Consider the following 20,521-nt stretch of genomic DNA (forward strand, 5'->3'; position numbering starts at 1 on the left):
GGGAGTTGACGATTATGTGGTGGTTGTTTCACTATCGATGATGAAATTGCATTAAATCAAAAGAGTCAGACCCAATGATTTACTGTTCGTAAGGACAGAGTGCCACTAGTAATATTGAACATTAAGTCGAAATGTAGCTAGGGGAGTTCAAGATCCAAGATCCAAGATCACATTTTCTTTCTATGGATTAGCCCATCTGTCATGTGTTGGTTGTCCAGTAAAAAACTTCGAATTAAGATTATCAATCCGATTCTGTGATCAATGTGAATCTGTGAACAGTCTTGTGAATCTTTACTAGAGTCCCCATTAGCTAACGCTATAACGTTAGCTAATCTTCCTGTGGTCCAACACCAATTGATAAGACATTACAAACAATTACAAATGAAGACTTTACAAACATTTAACAAGTAGACAATACAGACAATTAAAATACCTGACATTCAACATTCAGTTGATGCTTTGTAGGTGATGCAATAGCTGTAAACTATAGAGCTCGTGGCCAAGGTGAGTTAAGTGGCTAGAGTGGTTTCCTGTATGCCCATGCTGCACATAGCCCACCCCAATGCACTAGTTAGCCTAGTAAACAAGCCTATACACCGCGGGTAAATTGACACTATTCACTGTTACAGTGGTCAGAGATCACAGCCAGAAGCCTACCACTACCAACGGGCTACAACTGTTCAGTATTGTTGTCTAATTTATGGACATCGTCTATGTGACTTTTTTTTAAATGATCAAGTAGGCCCAACACAGCTTCAGAAGATGTAGGTACATTTGACCAATATTCATGTATCCATTTTTCAGTTAGCATGGTCATGTTACCTTTCACGTGAGAAATATTAACCAAAGCATCATTTTCCCTTGCTTATCTCCTTCAAAATACTGCAAGCTACAGAGCTATATAAATAATGACTGTATTGGCATGATTCCATACCTTATTATTGACTTCAATTGGAGGTGCAATTCACTCCTTTTGACGAGTAGGTTTGGTCCTCATTTCCAGAGCAAATGTGCAACAGTTCTACACACACATATTTAACTGTCTGTTTTCATTACATCATCAGCTACCTTTGTTACATCACAAAGCCAGCTGGCTAAATCTGGCACATTTACAGAAATACAGTAGATTGTCCCTGTCAAATACATTTGATAAAAAATAAATGTCCAAAACAAACAGTGGTGGAAAAAGTCCTCAATCAGTCAGTTGTAAACAGTATGACTCAAGTAAATGTGAAAGTTGCCCAGTAAAATACTACTTGGGAAGTATTTGGTTTGAAATATTCTCAAGTATCAAAAGTAAAAATAATTTTAAAAATTAAGCAAAGCAGACAACACAATTGTATTGCTTTTTTTGAATGTAAGAATAGCCAGGGGCACACACCAACACTTAGACATAATTTATAAACTAAGCATTTGTGTTTATTGAGTCTGCCAGATCAGAGGTAGGGGATGTTCTCTTGATAAGTGTGTGAATTGGACCATTTTCCTGTCATACAAAGCATTCAAAATGTACTTTTGGGTATCAGGGAAAGTGGATGGAGTCAAAAGTACATTTTTGTCCTTTATGAATGTACTGAAGTTGTCAAAAATATAAATAGTTAAAGTACAGATACCCCCAAAACGGTTTAAATCATTTTTACTTAAGTACTTTGCACCACTGAAAACAAACCTTTTCTAATGTCTCTATATCACTGGCTTATCATCACCTAGATTGCCCACCCTAGTCACACCCTGACCTAACCAAATAGAGAATTAAAAAGATCTCTACGGTCAGGGCGTGACACTTTGCCTGTTTGATGGTTAGTCTGAGGGCATAGCAGGATTTCATATAAGTGTCTGGATTAGTGTCCCGCTCCTTGAAAGAAGCAGCTCTAGCCTTTAGCGCGGTGTGGATGTTGCCTGTAATCCATGGCTTCTGTCGGGGATATGTACATACGGTCACTGTGGACACGACGTTGTCGATCCACTTATTGATGTAGCCTGTGACTGAGGTGGTATACTCCTCAATGCATGTGGATGAATCGCAGAACATATTACAGTCTGTGCTAGCAAAACAGTCAACATATGACAACAAATGAATGCAATCTCATTTAATGAGGAAAATTATCTTGGGTTGGAGAGGCTTCTAGTGATGGCTCTATACATTCTGGTGAAAAGGGAGGGTTTGCGACTCTTCTCTTCAGGTGGGAAGAAATATGCGATGTCATTTCCCTCTGGAGCAAAGGAGCCATGAGAATTTGTCCTCGACTCTGCAAAGAAAGACCATCCAGTATGTCATGGGTAACAATTCAGAGCAGAGTGCAATGTCTTTCCAAATGAATTAGTTGAACGCTAAAGTAATAATATCTTAGTCTTGAATGAGCAGCAGCAGGGCTTACCTGTAAAGTACACAGTAGGGGAAGTGTTCTGAGGCTGGTACTCCATAGACTTTTGAGGACAGTGGTCCTTTCTAACTTTCTTGGAACCCTGGTTGGTGGGAAAAGGCACATTAAAACAAACTGTTATATATCTTAAAGTACAGTATATCAACTGGAAAAAGGCAATACAATGCTAAAATACTGAATTATATAAACAAATAATATCTCATACATTCAAAAGCAGTGTTATTCATGAACAATCTGCACTTGTACTATACCTTTATGTTAAAGCATATCTTGCTGAACATGGTTTTCTTGCTTTTCTTGGACTTGAAGATGGGGATCTGCTCTCCAGTACTGCTGGTGCTATCCCTTACCAAATCCAACATCCCTTCTACAATGTCTCTGGTGGCCATGCTGGTACCGGACTCAAAATAACATTTGGCATTGGCTTTGGTGATCATTTGATGACTTGAGCCAACTGATAAGGCATCCATCATTTGGTTGACCATGACTTTCGTGAGCTGATTCATTGTGTCACTATCCTCTGGCTTGCTCGGATTGAGCTGGATAGGAAAGACCATGCAAGTAGAGGTGCTTGGTTCATTCTGGACTGAAACATCAATGTTGATATTTTCAGACTCATCTAACCACTGTTTTAGGAAGCCCTTCACTGTCTCTTCGGCAAATATCTGGAGAAGCTGAGAGGAGAGCTTCCTGGATATGGCACATTGTTCCTTTCCCCATTTCAGCCTTGAAAGAATGGAGTCTGAAGCACTTCTGGCTGCTGCCAATGTTAAGACCTGTGGAGTGCTGTGGCTGTCCTGAAGGGCTATCACTTTATCCACAAATTCATGACTGAACATGTGGATGGTCCCAGTGGAAATTATTTTTCTCAATTTCCTAACAGCAGATCGGAGGTTGTCAGGATGAAAAGCACCCTGTCCATCTTCCTGTGTGTTCTCAACACTTTCCACCATTTCGTCCACTACCACCCCAGCAGCTTGCCTGACTTTGTCCACAAAGGATGGGGGAAGTAAGTTCTCTGTGTGAAACAAGTCCTGAATGATCATGTTTCTTACAATGGGAAAGTCACTCTGAGCAGATAATTCAGTGGGGATGGGAGTACCGGGCAAGGTGAAGTCCCATTCTGACTGCTTTAATTTTGAAGTAGGTGTTAGAGAGATGGAGGAGCATGAAGAAGAGGTATTTCTTGTATTTTGGCTGTCAGCACTCCTACAACGGATCGTGCCAATATCCTCCAGCATGGATCCTGAGAGCTCAGTGGTTTTAGGTAGTAATTTGTGCGGAATGTCCACACAGGCATCGTTTCCACAAGGTGTAACACTGCTCTGGTTGACCTCAAGATGGCAGAGACTTGCTCTTTGTGAAGCAGGACTGCTTTGATATGTAAATATTGGGATTGAACCAAGTGTTGTGTCTGACATTTGAAGATCTTTTCCGAGAAACTCCGTAATCTTACTTTGCAGACTGTAGTAGATGTTACGAGCAACAGACCAGATCCTTTTCTCAGAAACCTGTCCAGTGGTGAGCAGGGAGGTTCCAGATACCATGTCAGATGACTGGGTGGTCTGGGTGAGCTCCTGCAGATCTTTCACTATGGTTTGTATAATATCAGTAGATGTGGTGGATGTAGATACAGACTGGAGGTACTTATCTGTTGTACCTTCCTCCACAATGTTAAATGATCTAGAGAGGACCTCACTCACTCCTTTCTCAGCTTTGGTTTGGAACTCATGACTAGAAAGTTTTTGGAGGCTCTTTGTTGAAAGACTGTGGGAAGATGCAATGCCTTTGGAGGCAGCCGTGCTGCAATCTAGACTTACTGGAGAGGTTCGCTCAGGAGAACCTTGGAGACGTTCAAACATGTCTTCACATGGTGTTGGGGACCTTGACAAGGAGATGTCATTCAGCTGAGACAGAACACCACCTACCAATATGTTGACCTCAAGGGACATATCAGATATTTTCTTTCCTACTGTGGAGAAGCAAGGTGCATTTGATGTCTGATCCTCGCATGAGGTCAAGATTGTTGAAATGACCTGTTTGGTACTATTGTTCATTAGACCCTCGTCTGTTTCAGTCCAGAGAAGTTTTGAACTCTCGCTGACACCCATGTGTAGAGTCACTTCCTGGTTCAAACTGGGCAAGTGAGGCACACTCTTACTAGCTTGCGTCAAGTTCTGGCTTGCCAAACCAAGGTACTCCTTAGTCACAAGATGTCCAGAGTCCTCTGTGGGTGTATGGCTAGACATTCTTCTCTGCACGTCTGACCTCCGCTGGTGAATGATGAAGTCCTTTAATGTCTTCTTAATATTGTTATATAAACTAGTGGTAGCAGACCAGATCCTGTTCTTTCGCTTTTGTGCATTTTCCTGGAGGTCAGGTTCTCTCTCCTCTACTTCTGCAGGTTGCGCCGAGCTCTGCAGGTCTTCCACAAATGTGTCAATGATGCCAAAGGCAGCAGAATCCACACAAATATCCTTTGACAAGGTTCTCTGGTTTTGAATGGAACAAGACCTGGATGCTACAGAATAAGCAGGCTGTGCACTCGGTAAGCTACTGTTGGACTTTTTAACTAGGAACTCACTCACTGCTTGAGTGGTGTCTCTCTTGAATTCCTCACTTGAGAGTTGTTTCATGCAATCTAACAGACTGGTCAAAGAAGCTGTGGCCTTACTTCTGCTGTCCTCAATTTGACAGGGGAACTCATATACTATTGGTGATGAGGCCCTGGAATGGGAGATATCCCCAAGCTGAGCCAGAACGCCCTCTACAAATTGTTGTCTCTCAATAGAGAAGTCTGATCCTTTTTCTCCAACAGTGTACAGGGGGTCCTCCTTTGACATCTCAGTCTTGTACAAGACCAGAAGCTCTGAGATGACTTCTTTGGTGCAAGTTGTCAGAAGGAGCTTGCTTTCTTCTGACTCAGTTTGTGCCCAAAGAAGTTTTGAGCTCTCACTTAGGCCTCTTTGTAAAGTAACTTCACCAGTGGACTCTGGCAACTGAGGCTCACTCTTACTGGGCCTATATTTCATGTCTAAGCAAGGAAGTGGAACTGCCTCCTTAAACTCAGCATTTGTGATGTTGTCATCAGATGTGACAATGCTCTTTAGGGCAAATCTCTGAAGCTTGCCGAAATAATCTTTCAAGTTGTTTTGGATGCTGTGGTAAATGTGAACAGCAGCAGACCAGGCACTCTTCTGTTGGGGACTCTCTTCAGATTCAGCCAAGGACTTCATATCTGACACGAAAGTCTTAACAACTACTGACGCTGCTGAGCCCACTGGGTGAATTGACTCCGTCTTTACAATGCCAGACAATGTTTGACCTGATACAGCACCTGTTAACTCAGACTGAACGACTGAACTAGGAAATCTCAAACTACTGACTTTTTTGGCAAGAACTCCACTCACTGCTTGTATTGCTGATGTTTGAAACTCCCGGCTGGAGAGTTTTTGGATGCTCTTAGATGTGAGCGTGCAGGAGGAACCAGATTCACCAATATTGTAGCTGCTCTCGTATTTCCTTATCAGGGCATCAAGATCGTCAATGAAGCCAACATGCGATGCCAAAAACGTGATCTTGTCCTTCAGATCTTCCAGCAAATTCTGTTCGTTCTCGTCAACAAAAGCCACCATTGTGTCAGAGATCATGGTCATGACTTGCCCTGTTAGACTCTTGCTCTCTTGGTCAACTTTTTCAAGTTTAGCAGCCAGCTCTCTCACCATGCTCTCAGTCACCTTGGTCTGTGAGTCTCCCCTTACCGGTGTCACTTGAGAGGTTTGGCTAGCGGAGGCACTCTTAACGACCACTGATACGGCCGACTTGACATCTTTAATCACTTCTGCCATTACAGCAGGGGTCATCTTCGGAGAGCCTGCACTTCCAGATGGAGAATTGGACATGCATGCAAGTTTGGAGAGAGAACCTTGCAGGCTGTCCTGCACACAGGTGACGAGGGTGTCCTCTGAGATACCTAAGAGGACTTGTAGCGAGTCAGAGTTGGTTGTCTTCTTCTGCACATCAGACAGAGAGGTTCTTGAAAAAAAAACAGAAATCATCACAGTCAAACAGATAATATGTACGGCTGTGAGGAACGTTGCTCTGGTGGAGGAGTGTCAAACACATCTGCACCATTGAAAATAGTGGGGGAATCGTTGCTTTTGCTCTGGGAAAACACCTTAGTGTGGTGGAGGTGTGTCAACCACATCTAATAATAAAAAATAATAATTTATTCAACTTCTATAGTTCTTTTCATTACAGAAAGATAAGAGAAAAGCTTCTGTCGGTTTGGAGAAGAAAAAAAAAGACTAAATTATTCTGTTTTAAAGTCAAATAATATGATACATTAGAGTACTTTTTTTGTATAAGTAATTTGTATTTGTAAGTCGGAAGTTTACGTACACTTAGGTTGGAGTCATTAAAAGTCGTTTTTCAACCACTCCACAAATTCCTTGTTAACAAACTCTAGTTTTGGCAAGTCGGTTAGGACATCTACTTTGTGCATGACACAAGTAATTTTTCCAACAATTGTTTACAGACAGATTAGTTAACTTATAATTCACTGTATCTTAATTCCAGTGGGTCAGAAGTTTACATGCACTAAGTTGACTGTGCCTTTAAACAGCTTGGAAAATTCCAGAAAATGATGTCATGGCTTTAGAAGCTTATGTTAGGCTAATTGACATCATTTGAGTCTGTGGATGTATTTCAAGGCCAACCTTCAAACTCAGTGCCTCTTCGCTTGACATCATGAGAAAATCAAAAGAAATCAGCCAAGACCTCAGAAAAATAATTGGTTCATCCTTGGGAGCAATTTCCAAATGGCTGAAGGTACCACGTTCATCTGTACAAACAATAGTACGCAAGTATAAACACCATGGGACCACACAGCCGTGGGTGGGTGAGGATTGCAAGCCAAAGAACACCATCCCAACCGTGAAGCACGGGGTAGCAGAATCATGTTGTGGGGGTGCTTTGCAGCAGGAGGGTCTAGTGCACTTCACAAAATAGATAGCATCATGAGGCTGGAAAATTATGTGGATATATTGAAGCAACATCTCAAGACTTCAGTCAGGAAGTTAAAGCTTGGTCGCAAATGGGTCTTCCAAATGGACATGACCCCAAGCATACTTCCAAAGTTGTGGCAAAATGACTTAAGAACAACAAAGTCAAGGTATTGGAGTGGCAATCACAAAGCCCTGACCTCAATCCTATAGAACATTTGTGGGCAGAACTGAAAAAGCTTGTGCGAGCAAGGAGGCCTACAAACCTGACTCAGTCATACCAGCTCTGTCAGGAGGAATGGGCCAAAATTCTCCCAACTTATTGTGGGAAGCTTGTGGAAGGCTACCCAAAACAGTTGACCCAAGTTAAACAATTTAAAGGCAATGCAACCAAATACTATTTGAGTGTATGTAAACTTCTGACCCACTGGGAATGTGAAGAAAGAAATAAAAGCTGAAATAAATGATTCTTTCTTCTTCTATTATTCTGACATTTCACATTCTTAAAATAAAGTGGTGATTTTAACTGACCTAAAACAGGGAATTTTTATTAGGATTAAATGTCAGGAATTGTGAAAAACTGAGTTTAAATGTACTTGGCTAAGGTGTATGTAAACTCAGAATTCAACTTTATATGGCCATATCTATACTCTAAAAAAAAGGGAAATTGCTATAAACATCAAATACTGTTTAAGGACAATCATAAATAAAAGGCAGTATTGAAGAATGGTTACAGACATACCTCATGGCTGGCTTGGGCAATGGTTTTGGGCAGTAGCTTCCACTGCCCAGACTGCCCATCTCCTTAGTCAGGTACATCTCCTTGAACTTAAGTTGTTGTGATTCCTGCTCTTCTTCCTCTTCCTGATCCATACAGTTGGAGGAAGGGTAGGGAGTCGGGATGCGAAAGCTATTGTAAGACTTTCGACTGCCTGGCCTCTTAGGTACACCAGCCTCAGTAAATCTCACGCGGGGCTTGGTGTTAACCTTATCGTCTAACAGACTGGTGAGTGACGCTGTGAGAGATCTCTGTGACAATGGAGAGGAGGCAGCATCTTGGATGCCAAGTAGTTCGTAAAGACCTGGGATGATGATCTGCATCAGCTTGTCCGATAAAAACTGGACAATCCTCAGACACAAGCTGGCAAGCTGTTGTTTTGTCAGCTGTATTCCAGAAACAGAAGAAGTGTTTTAAAATGTTGCATAGTGCGTCTTTCAAAAGCTTATGAACAAGGCTAAACATTCAGTGATCATTGTATTCTAAAGAAGCTTTCAGATCTTACCGGGTCAGAAATGCCATTACGAATCCTACTCCATTGCCTGAAAATTATTCATATGAATTATTCATATTAATAGTATTAATATTGTCAGAAATGTCGGTCAGTAGAGTCATCAGATTAAACAGTATTTTACACATGCTTTGTAGCAATTGTTTTGACAACATTGTGGTGTGATGTAACTTTTTCCGCAATGGAAATGTAGTTGATGAATCTGCTTTCATACAATCCTTTACAGGTTTGATAGTAGTACTGTACCAAAGAAAATAGAACATACTCCTCAGTTAGGTTCTGCAGGAAGTTGATAATCAGTGAAAAAGACTCAAGATTTTTCACACTGTTGAGGCTCTCTTCTTCTGTGGTTTCCACAGTGCTGCTTTGCTTCTGGTAGAAATAAACATTATGAGTCTCAAATAATGGCACCAACAGAGTCAAACTTAACATATACAACAAATATCATACTGAAAGAACTTATGAACCGTTAGAGAGTGGAGGAGCATTGGCAACGTTGGACAAATTTAAACAACTGAAACACAACAGAGATGGTTGTGGTACGTCAACATTGCCAATGATAGCATCACTATAACATTTTATTGGATTAATGTTGTAATATGAAATGACAAGGTCAATTTACCATCTCATTGACAGCTTCAGATGTCAGGTGGTCATCCATCACACAGACAGGCAGGTCTAGAGACTGGGACAAGGCTCTATGGTCATAACCAGGAGAGAATGGAAACAACATCAGAGCAGTCCCAATGGCAGAATCTAACCACTGTCTTCATGTCAAAGACTCACTCACTCATTTGCTTTGTCAAACCTACCCCTTAGAATGACTTCGATATTAACACTGAATATATTTTGTTATTAAGAGATCTCTCAATAATAATTCTCACAATAGCATATTGGTAGTAGTCAGTGACATATTAAAGCTAAGCAGGGCTGGGTGTAGTTAAAACCCTGGATGGGGTTCGATCCCGGGCTGAGGTGCTGCCTATAGTTTTTTTCTGAAAGTGTATATAATGTTGAAAATCTGACATGGTTTCAAAGGTACAAATTCAACCTATTTTATACAAGGTTTGGCTATGCTGAATTTAGTTTACAATGATGACATCATCCTGTGGTTGAAATTTCACCCTTAAAACAACAGTTAGGCCTATACCCCATTATATCCACTACGCCCCTCCCCTCCCCCCCACACACACACACTTTATATTTTACCAATATATATGCAGCCCACCAGCCCTAAAGCATGAACATGTTTTTTTGCTAGAAAATGTGGATTAAGAGAAGAAAAATGATCCTTTTCGCTAGTTTCATCTAAATAGAAGGGCAACATGACATTGACAAACTTTGACATATCTGCTTTCACCGGGATTTAAAAACCAAGGCTTTCCGAAAATGTTTACCTCAGCCAGTTTAGAACCCAGGTGTGTCTACAAAACACATGTACTCCTCCATAAGGTTCATGGGTTCCCTATTGTTTTATCCCAGTACAAGAGGGGCAACTGGATTCAGGATTACACACATGCAGTCTTTAAGGTATATCTTATTACAGTTTAGCCTACCTTATTATTTTCTTCCATCTGGCAAAATCATTTTAAGGAATGAAATCTGTTTTGTTGCTAGTATTATTAGTAACTGTAGGAAAATACAGCTGTAGAGTACAAGAATCAGCTACTTTCTGAAGGGAAGCCAAGCTCATAAGCAATTTAGAAGCTACAGACAATTATGACAAAATTGGAACGCATGAATGCGTCACAAACGCCTTGTGGTCACATGTTATTTTAGGGCGTGGCTCCGCATTCGTGACCGGGTGTCTTATTTCTGTTTCCCCGGTATCCGTTAGTGCTGGAATTTGCGATTAATACTTTTCTCATGCCGAAACCGGTAGTTAAATGTCAAAAATGATTATATTCGCAATGTCATTAAACAACAACAACATAAATAGCTACTACATTTTCGAAACATGATTTTGTCATCAGTTCAGTACCATTTGTTTGATTTTGTGGACCCACGACTAGACTTTATCCATGTTAGCTAGTTGCTAGCGATGCTAGTCAGCATAGGCTGCTACGTGATAAACAGTTCGCGTTAGCGAATTAGCTACCTACCTAGCCAGCCTAACAAGCTGTCAAATCCAGTGGAAACCGATGCAACCCTGCAGCCAAATAAGGGCTAGCTCGATGACCCGTGGTAACAGTGGGGTCCCCATGAGTTTCAAGGCTTTAATAAGTGCTATCGTGCAGAAAGATAATAAAATACTGGTTGATGAGCTAGCTAAGTTAGCTAGCAAGACGGGTATGACCGTTAACAGCGTGCATGCACAAATGCATGACGACACATTGTATCTCAGTGAAGCAGGCATGCAGAACGAGATCGCCCCACCAAGCCAGATAGTAGAGGGGTACAACAACGCCGGGACACAGAGGCATAGCTCATACAATTATATTTTGTTCCAGTCAATGACAATACATGTTGAAAAATAAATACCTGCGTCAAATATATGGCATCGCATGCTAGTGCAAAGATAGCTTGAATGAATTTTAAAATAAATCCGGTGACCACTAGATGGCCTCGTATATCCACATTTAGATCAACTGTACTTGATTTTTCATCAGTACTGTGAATGACAAGCCCACTGAATCTAGTTTAATAATCTTTATACTCAGGTAGAGGCATAGGTACTTCAATGCTTCAGTGCTTAATTTGAGCAGGATCATGCCAGAACAGGATCCGGCACCGTTCCGTTCTGGACTGTTTTGTTCCGGAACCTACTTGGCCGAATCCGGTACCTCTCGTGCCATGAAAAATAATTTTCACTTTTTGCTATGTAACAATTATAATAAAAGCGATCAAAGTTCATTCGAGTTGCCTCTTCGTCAATTATCCTGCCCCCTCATCTCTCCAGAGTTGCACTTCATCATGTGTTTCCTTATAGAATCATAGCTGCATGAAGGGTTCTGGAGGAATTTTCTAAAGTTACGGAATTACTGCTGTCTGTTCAGAAATAAATTAAATCATTCAGAATAGCCTAATACGTCATGAGAAGCACTATAATTTAGCTACAGAGGACCAATAGCTTATTTTTTAAATAGCCTAGCTGCGGTTTGTAGCCCAATAACAAAGAATAGCCTACAGTCGGGAATGCGAGGCAAATCTGTCAGTGAAAAAACAGCACGCAGACAAAACAGGCCTTTTGCAATATTTCAAATACAATCGAGGGAAAACACAGATTGAAAAGCAATGACTCTTGCTGAAAAGATAAGACTATGCTGTAGACTACCAAAATATTTGATCAACTCCCAAACATTGTTTTACAAAACAGAGAGAGGGAGAGATAGGCTTTTGACACGAGCGCATCGACAATCTCCAGCGAGTGAGCTGCGCATCATTGGGTGAGTCAGTGAAACTGTAAAGCATTTTTAGGACTAATTTCCTCCTCATATTGTAGCCTACTATATGTTTCTCCACAAACCTAGGCCTATAGGCTATTGATGGATTCAAGACAAGGTCGTTTTTATTGATCTCAGATACTAAGTTTGTCAGTGTCAAAGTAGCCTGCCATTTCGATCATTTGTGGTGATTAAAAAAGATAATGCCAAAGTCTCCAGTCATGTAAAATTATGTAGAATTGCACGAAATGCGGTTTTAAAAAGGCCAACACTTTCCCGGACCCTAGGCTACTAAAAATGTTCCCCATGTGTGCACCTTCTATAAGTGGCTCTACCCAAATGTGATGATATGCGTTCAATGCTCTATTATAATAGGTGATCTTTTTTCTCATGAGTTCTGGTACCACAGAACCCCCCCTCTGGCACCTCCCAATTTACAAATTAAGCTCTGCTTCAAATTTTTATTTTACAAGGCAAGTCAGTTAAAAACAAATTCTTATTTTCATTAAAGGCCTAGGAATAGTGGGTTAACTGCCTGTTCAGGGGCAGAACAACAGATTTGTACCTTCTCAGTTCAGGGATTTGAACTTGCAACCTTTCGGTTACTAGTCCAACACTCTAACCACTAGGCTACTTGTCTTCATGAAGAATTTCATGTGAGCCTGGTTGCATCCCTCTCAGCTGCCCACTGCATTGAGGCTAGGTAACACAGTCACCACAGATAAATCCATGATAACCAAAAACTTCAACAAGCATTTCTCAACGGCTGGCCATGCCTTCCTCCTGGCTACTCCAACCTCGGCCAACAGCTCCATGGGAAAGGAAGATGAATCTAAGAAGCAATTTGTTTATTTGGCTGGTGTCAAGTAAAGTATGTGACTAGTACCTACAATAGGAGACATGTGATGGGGCAATAGTACTTACAGTAGGAGACATGTGATGGGGCGATAGTACTTACAGTAGGAGACATGTGATAGGGCGATAGTACTTACAGTAGGAGACATGTGATAGGGCGATAGTACTTACAGTAGGACACAGCCACGCCAGCAGTGCTTTGTCACCATTGTCCCATCACGCACTAGTGACTCCTGTGGCGGGCCAGGCGCAGTGCACGCTGACACGGTCGACACGGCTGGCTTCCAGGTTAAGCAGGCATGGTGTCATGAAGCAGTGTGGCTTGGCTGGTTTGTGTTTCGGAGGACGCACGGCTCTTGGCTCTCGCCTCTCCCAAGTCCATATGGGAGTTGTAGCAATGGGACAAGACTGTAACTACCAATTGGATACCACTAAATTGGAGAAGAAAAAAAAAGAAGTCACCTTGGGGGTTTGTGGTATATGGCCAATATACCTCCGCGTTGCGCTGTGCCTAAGAACAGCCCTTGGCCGTGGTATATTGGCCATATACCACACCTCCTTGGGCCTTATTTCTTAATTGTACACAATTGGACACTTTTACAATTATTGTATGGTAAACATTGACATCTGCCTGGGTGGAGCACCCTCCATAATGGGTGTCTGTGTGGGACACCCTCCATTACGGCTCCATCAGTGCTGAGCCCTCTCACTCTGATTGTATGGGACACTCAATTACGGCTCCTTGTGTTTCCAATCTTCTTCCTCTGGCAGGATTACTTCCACGTGCAACTGTCAGACGACAAGCAGGTGAGGTACTTCCTGGAGCTGAGCTATGCTGGTGCCATCCTTCGGGACAGCTGGGTCCTGACAGACGTTGGCATCACCCCTAGCAGTGCCATCTGCTGCCTGCTGAAGGTACCAGCCGAACACCTAGCTGTTTCTACCCGTGCTTGAAAATGCATATCAAAGTGAGCTGGCTATTGCTTGAAACAGCTTCATACCAACATTAACATAAAGTGTTTCAGATATAGTGTGGTGATATATAGTATGGTTATATAGTATGGTTATATAGTATGATTATATATATATTATGGTGATATAGAGTGTGGTAATATATAGTATGGTGATATATAGTGTGGTGATATATAGTATGATTAAATAGTATGGTTATATAGTATGGTTATATAGTATGATTATATATATATTATGGTGATATAGAGTGTGGTAATATATAGTATGGTGATATATAGTGTGGTGATATAGTATGGTGATATATAGTATGGTGATATATAGTATGGTGATATAGTATGGTTATATATAGTATGGTGATATATAGTATGGTTATATATATATTATGGTTATATATAGTATGGTTATATATAGTATGGTTATATATAGTATGGTGATATATAGTATGGTGATATATAGTGTGGTGATATAGTATGGTGATATATAGTATGGTGATATATAGTATGGTGATATAGTATGGTGATATATAGTATGGTGATATAGTATGGTTATATATAGTATGGTGATATATAGTATGGTTATATATATATTATGGTTATATATAGTATGGTTATATATAGTATGGTGATATATAGTATGGTTATATATATATTATGGCTATATATAGCATGGTTATATATAGTATGGTGATATATAGTATGGTTATATATATATTATGGTTATATATAGTATGGTTATATATAGTATGGTTATATATAGTATGGTGATATATAGTATGGTGATATATAGTGTGGTGATATAGTATGGTGATATATAGTATGGTGATATATAGTATGGTGATATAGTATGGTTATATATAGTATGGTGATATATAGTATGGTTATATATATATTATGGTTATATATAGTATGGTTATATATAGTATGGTGATATATAGTATGGTTATATATATAGTATGGTTATATATAGTGTGGTGATATAGTATGATTATATAGTATGGTGATAAATAGCATGGTGATATATAGTGTGGTTATATAGTATGATTATATATATTATGGTGATATATAGTATGGTGATATATAGTATGGTGATATATAGTATGGTGATATATAGTATGGTGATATATAGTGTGGTTATATAGTATGATTATATATATTATGGTGATATATAGTATGGTGATATATAGTATGTTGATATATAGTGTGGTTATATAGTATGATTATATATATTATGGTGATATATAGTATGGTGATATATAGTATGGTGATATATAGTGTGGTTATATAGTATGATTATATATATTATGGTGATATATAGTATGGTGATATATAGTATGTTGATATATAGTGTGGTTATATAGTATGATTATATATATTATGGTGATATATAGTATGGTGATATATAGTATGGTGATATATAGTATGGTGATATAGAGTGTGGTGATATAGAGTGTGGTAATATATAGTACGGTGATATAGTATGGTTATATAGTATGGTTATATAGTATTATTATATAGTATGATTATATATATTATGGTGATATAGAGTGTGGTAATATATAGTGTGGTTATATAGTATGATTATATAGTATGGTTATATAGTATGATAATATATAGTGTGGTGATATAGTGTGGTTATATAGTATGATTATATATATTATGGTGATATATAGTATGGTGATATATAGTATGGTGATATAGAGTGTGGTGATATAGAGTGTGGTAATATATAGTATGGTGATATAGTATGGTTATATAGTATGGTGATATAGTATGGTTATATAGTATGGTTATATAGTATTATTAAATAGTATGATTATATATATTATGGTGATATAGAGTGTGGTAATATATAGTGTGGTTATATAGTATGATTATATAGTATGGTTATATAGTATGATAATATATAGTGTGGTGATATAGTATGGTGATATATAGTATGGTGATATATAGTATGGTGATATAGTATGGTTATATAGTATGGTGATATATAGTATGGTGATATATAGTATGGTGATATATAGTATGGTAATATATAGTATGGTTATATAGTATGGTTATATAGTATGATTATACAGTATGATTATATAGTATGATTATATAGTATGGTAATATATAGTATGGTGATAAAGTATGAATATATAGTATGGTGATATATAGTATGGTGATATAGTATGATTATATATATTATGGTGATATAGAGTGTGGTAATATATAGTATGGTGATATAGTATGGTTATATAGTATGATTATATAGTATGGTTATATAGTATGATTATATAGTATGGTTATATAGTATGATTATATATATTATGGTGAAATAGAGTGTGGTAATATATAGTATGGTGATATAGTATGATTATATAGTATGGTTATATAGTATGATTATATAGTATGATTATATAGTATGATTAGGTATGATTAGGTGATTTAGTTAATTCAAACAGGTGCCATTAATACAGGTAACGAGTGGAGGACAGAGGAGCCTCTTAAAGAAGAAGTTACAGGTCTGTGAGAGCCAGACATCTTGCTTGTTTGTAGGTGACCAAATACTTATTTTCCACCATAATTTGCAAATCAATTCATTAAAAATCCTACAATGTGATTTTTCTGGATTTTTTTTCTCATTTTGTCTGTCATAGTTGAAGTGTACCTATGATGAAAATTACAGGCCTCACTCTGTCCCACAAAGTTCTGTGGAAGATTTGCTAACAGAGGAGAGTGGTTATGTATCTAAGTACAAATGTAACCATCAGAATAATGTTTATTTGTGTTCCTTACTCCTTACTTACACATCCCATCATTGACATAGTCAAAGCCAGACCTTCTGTCTGTCTCTCCTTCTTGCTGGTTGACTAGAGTGGAAATCTATAGTATTGTATGGTTGACCTGGGATAGAGCTGAAATGTGGCCCGATGTAGTGTTGCCTTTGTACCAAACACCCTTACAGTCATAAACCTTTTCCCCATGTAATCGCCTCGACCTCAGTCTGGTGTTCGCTAACAGTATCTGAAGAGTCTGTATACCCAGTGGTGTATAGTACAGTAGAGCACAGCAGAGTACAGTAAAGTACAGCAGACAGAGTACAGCAGACTACAGCAGACTACAGTAGAGTACAGCAGACAGAGTACAGCAGAGTACAGCAGACAGAGCACAGTAGAGCACAGCAGAGTACAGCAGAGTACAGCAGACAAAGTACAGCAGAGTACAGCAGACAGAGTACAGCAGAGTACAGCAGACAGAGTACAGTAGAGTACAGCAGACAGAGTACAGCAGAGTACAGCAGACAGAGTACAGTAGAGTACAGTAGAGCACAGCAGGCCGTATAGTAGGAGAAGAAGAGGCCCTTTGGGTTCATTGAAATACATATTCATAATATTTCTGTTAACAATTTAATTTTCACCCAGATTAGTCTTCAATTTAATTTTCACCCAGATTAGTGTTCAATTTAATTTTCACCCAGATTGGTGTTCAATTTAATCTGCACCCAGATTAGTCTTCAATTTAATTTTCACCCAGATTAGTGTTCAATTTAATCTGCACCCAGATTAGTCTTCAATTTAATTTACACCCAGATTAGTGTTCAATTTAATCTGCACCCAGATTAGTGTTCAATTTAATCTGCACCCAGATTAGTGTTCAATGTGATAGAACAAAACTCAGTACAGCACATGAATTAGAAAATGTTGTTACAAGTTTGAGCCACGACATGGTGGTAGATTACAAATTTAAATAGCATGGACCTTTGATTTGTCTCTGGATAGAAATTGCCCTTGGGCACAGATCAGTTTACTCTCACCAAATCCTAACCTTTACCATTAGCAGTAAAAACACAAACCAGACCTAAGATCAGTGCAAAGGAGCCACTTCATCTTACCCCTGTAATTATATGACTCCTAACTTATATATACTGAGTGTACCAAACATTAGAAACACCTTCCTAATATTGAGTTGCACCCCGCCTTTTGCCATCAGAACAGCCTCAATTCGTTGGGGCATGGACTCTACAAGGTGTTTGAAAGCGTTCCCCAGGGATGCTGGCCCATGTTGACTCCAATGCTTCCAACAGTTGTGCCAAGTTGGCTGGATGTTCTTTGGGTGGTGGACCATTCATGATACACACAGGAAACTGTTGAGTGTGAAAAACCCCAGCAGCATTGCAGTTCTTGACACAAACCGGTGCACCTGGCACCTACTACCCCGTTCAAAGGCACTTAAATATTTTGTCTTGCCCATTCACCCTCTGAATGGCACACATACACAATCTATGCCTCAATTGTCTCAAGGCTTAAAAATCCTTCTTTAACCTGTCCGCTCCCCTTCATCTACACTGAAGTGGATTTAACAAGTGACATCATTAAGGGATCATAGCTTTCACCTGGATTCACCTGGTCAGTCTTTATCATGGAAAGAACAGGTGTTCATAATGTTTTGTTTACTCAGTGTATAAACACAACATAAGGTATTTATGTAAAACAAGTGAATTTACTGTATGTCCATGGTCTTATACTTCAACGGGAGCCGGTGGTGCGTGTGTTCAGTGCCGTGACGGAGGAGACCCTCTCAGTCTTGGGCACTGTGTTTCTCCTGAGTACGTCTGTGGCCAGGCTCATGACCCTGGTGTCCCAGCAGTGTGGGCTTCCCGTCAGCTCCTTCAGACTGAGCTCTCCCACCGGCCTGCAACTCTACGACTGCAACCGGCTGCACGACTACGCCATTGACCTGGGTATGGCCTTCCTTGTGCAGTAGATCAATGGTCCTCTGGCTCAACACCTTATGGATCTAACACAGAGACAAATGGACTGTATGGAACACATTCTTGGTTCATGGCAACCAGGAGGACAACCTGCATGTGTCTCTGTCTCCCAGGGGCTACTCTACGGTTGGACACCTGGGATGGGTGGGCGGAGTTCCTCAGAGGCTGCTTCCTGGGACACAGACTGACAGTCCAACGACACCTGTCTAGGGAGAGACCTGTGAGGAGGTCAGAATACACATCTACACACTGAACTGTATGATAGACTTACTATCAACAGTGATGGTACTGAACCTTTATATAGCTTACAATGATGGTACTGACCCTGTATATAGCTTACAATGATAGTACTGACCCTGTATATAGCTTACAATGATAGTACTGACCCTGTATATAGCTTACAATGATAGTACTGACCCTGTATATAGCTTACAATGATAGTACTGACCCTGTATATAGCTTACAATGATAGTACTGACCCTGTATATAGCTTACAATGATAGTACTGACCCTGTATATAGCTTACAATGATAGTACTGACCCTGTATATAGCTCACAATGATAGTACTGACCCTGTATATAGCTTACAATGATGGTACTGACCCTGTATATAGCTTACAATGATAGTACTGACCCTGTATATAGCTTATATTCTCGTGTTTTTTTCCTTCATACGTTTTTCTCTTACCCTGATATTTAATACTGCATTGTGGGAAAGAGCTTGCAAGTGCCATTTTACTGTACTGTTTTATAACCCACTGTATCTTGTGAACTTGACAAAAACAACTTGAAACGTGTTATAAATACATTGATTCTGTATTATTCCAGGTTCCAGCTCCGGGTGGCACTCTACATCGCTGCTTCTCTGGGCCACCTGGACCTGGCCGGCTGGCTGCTGGAGAGGGGGGTGCGTGTCATTGAGCCGGTGGGGGTTCACCCTTACCGTGAGTGGTGCCACCAGACGGCCCACCCCGACGTCGCCAAGTCTCCCGCTGTCGCCTACATCGAGCGCGGCCAGCTCACCACCCTCAAACTCTTTATCGCCAGCAGCGTTCTGACCCTTGCCTGTCGGGATCCCCAGGGTCGTGACCCCCTGAGGATCGCCCTTCAGTACGGCCACAGGGAGTGTGTGAGTCACCTGGCCACCAAGCTGTGCTCTGTGGTGGTGAGACTTTGGAACGGATGATGCCTGAAACAATGCGGACGACTTAGAATTCCGTTCCTTTTGATGAGGCTTATAGATATAGTATTGTCTGTTTGATGGTTAGTCTGAGGGCATAGCAGGATTTCATATAAGTGTCTGGATTAGTGTCCCGCTCCTTGAAAGAAGCAGCTCTAGCCTTTAGCGTGGTGTGGATGTTGCCTGTAATCCATGGCTTCTGTCGGGGATATGTACATACGGTCACTGTGGACACGACGTTGTCGATCCACTTATTGATGTAGCCTGTGACTGAGGTGGTATACTCCTCAATGCATGTGGATGAATCGCAGAACATATTACAGTCTGTGCTAGCAAAACAGTCAACATATGACAACAAATGAATGCAATCTCATTTAATGAGGAAAATTATCTTGGGTTGGAGAAGCTTCTAGTGATGGCTCTATGCATTCTGGTGAAAAGGGAGGGTTTGCGACTCTTCTCTTCAGGTGGGAAGGAATATGCGAAGTCATTTCCCTCTGGAGCAAAGGAGCCATGAGAATTTGTCCTCGACTCTGCAAAGAAAGACCATCCAGTATGTCATGGGTAACAATTCAGAGCAGAGTGCAATGTCTTTCCAAATGAATTAGTTGAACGCTAAAGTAATAATATCTTAGTCTTGAATGAGCAGCAGCAGGGCTTACCTGTAAAGTACACAGTAGGGGAAGTGTTCTGAGGCTGGTAC

At 40.2% G+C, this 20,521-nt stretch overlaps 2 protein-coding genes across 2 annotated transcripts; one reads left to right on the plus strand and one right to left on the minus strand.

The window, feature by feature from the left end:
• Positions 1 to 2,103: 2,103 nt before the first annotated feature.
• LOC149985371 (uncharacterized) lies at positions 2,104 to 9,108 on the minus strand. Its single transcript, XM_090182644.1, has 7 exons — positions 8,942 to 9,108; positions 8,671 to 8,707; positions 8,130 to 8,551; positions 3,161 to 6,419; positions 2,636 to 2,923; positions 2,379 to 2,466; positions 2,104 to 2,249 (listed from the first exon to the last, which is right to left on the minus strand). The coding sequence occupies exons 1-7, from the start codon at positions 9,106 to 9,108 to the stop codon at positions 2,104 to 2,106; spliced, it is 4,407 nt and encodes a 1,468-aa protein (XP_090038770.1).
• Positions 9,109 to 9,206: 98 nt separating this feature from the next.
• On the plus strand, positions 9,207 to 18,631 carry LOC110512969 (protein ANKUB1-like). The gene is made up of 3 exons (XM_090182653.1): positions 9,207 to 9,215; positions 13,686 to 13,829; positions 18,404 to 18,631. The coding sequence occupies exons 1-3, from the start codon at positions 9,207 to 9,209 to the stop codon at positions 18,629 to 18,631; spliced, it is 381 nt and encodes a 126-aa protein (XP_090038779.1).
• The last annotated feature ends 1,890 nt before the right edge of the window (positions 18,632 to 20,521 follow it).

Source organism: Oncorhynchus mykiss, chromosome 1 (genome assembly GCF_057628025.1).
Source record: "Oncorhynchus mykiss isolate SJ-2025 chromosome 1, ASM5762802v1, whole genome shotgun sequence".
Classification (NCBI taxonomy): domain Eukaryota; kingdom Metazoa; phylum Chordata; class Actinopteri; order Salmoniformes; family Salmonidae; genus Oncorhynchus; species Oncorhynchus mykiss.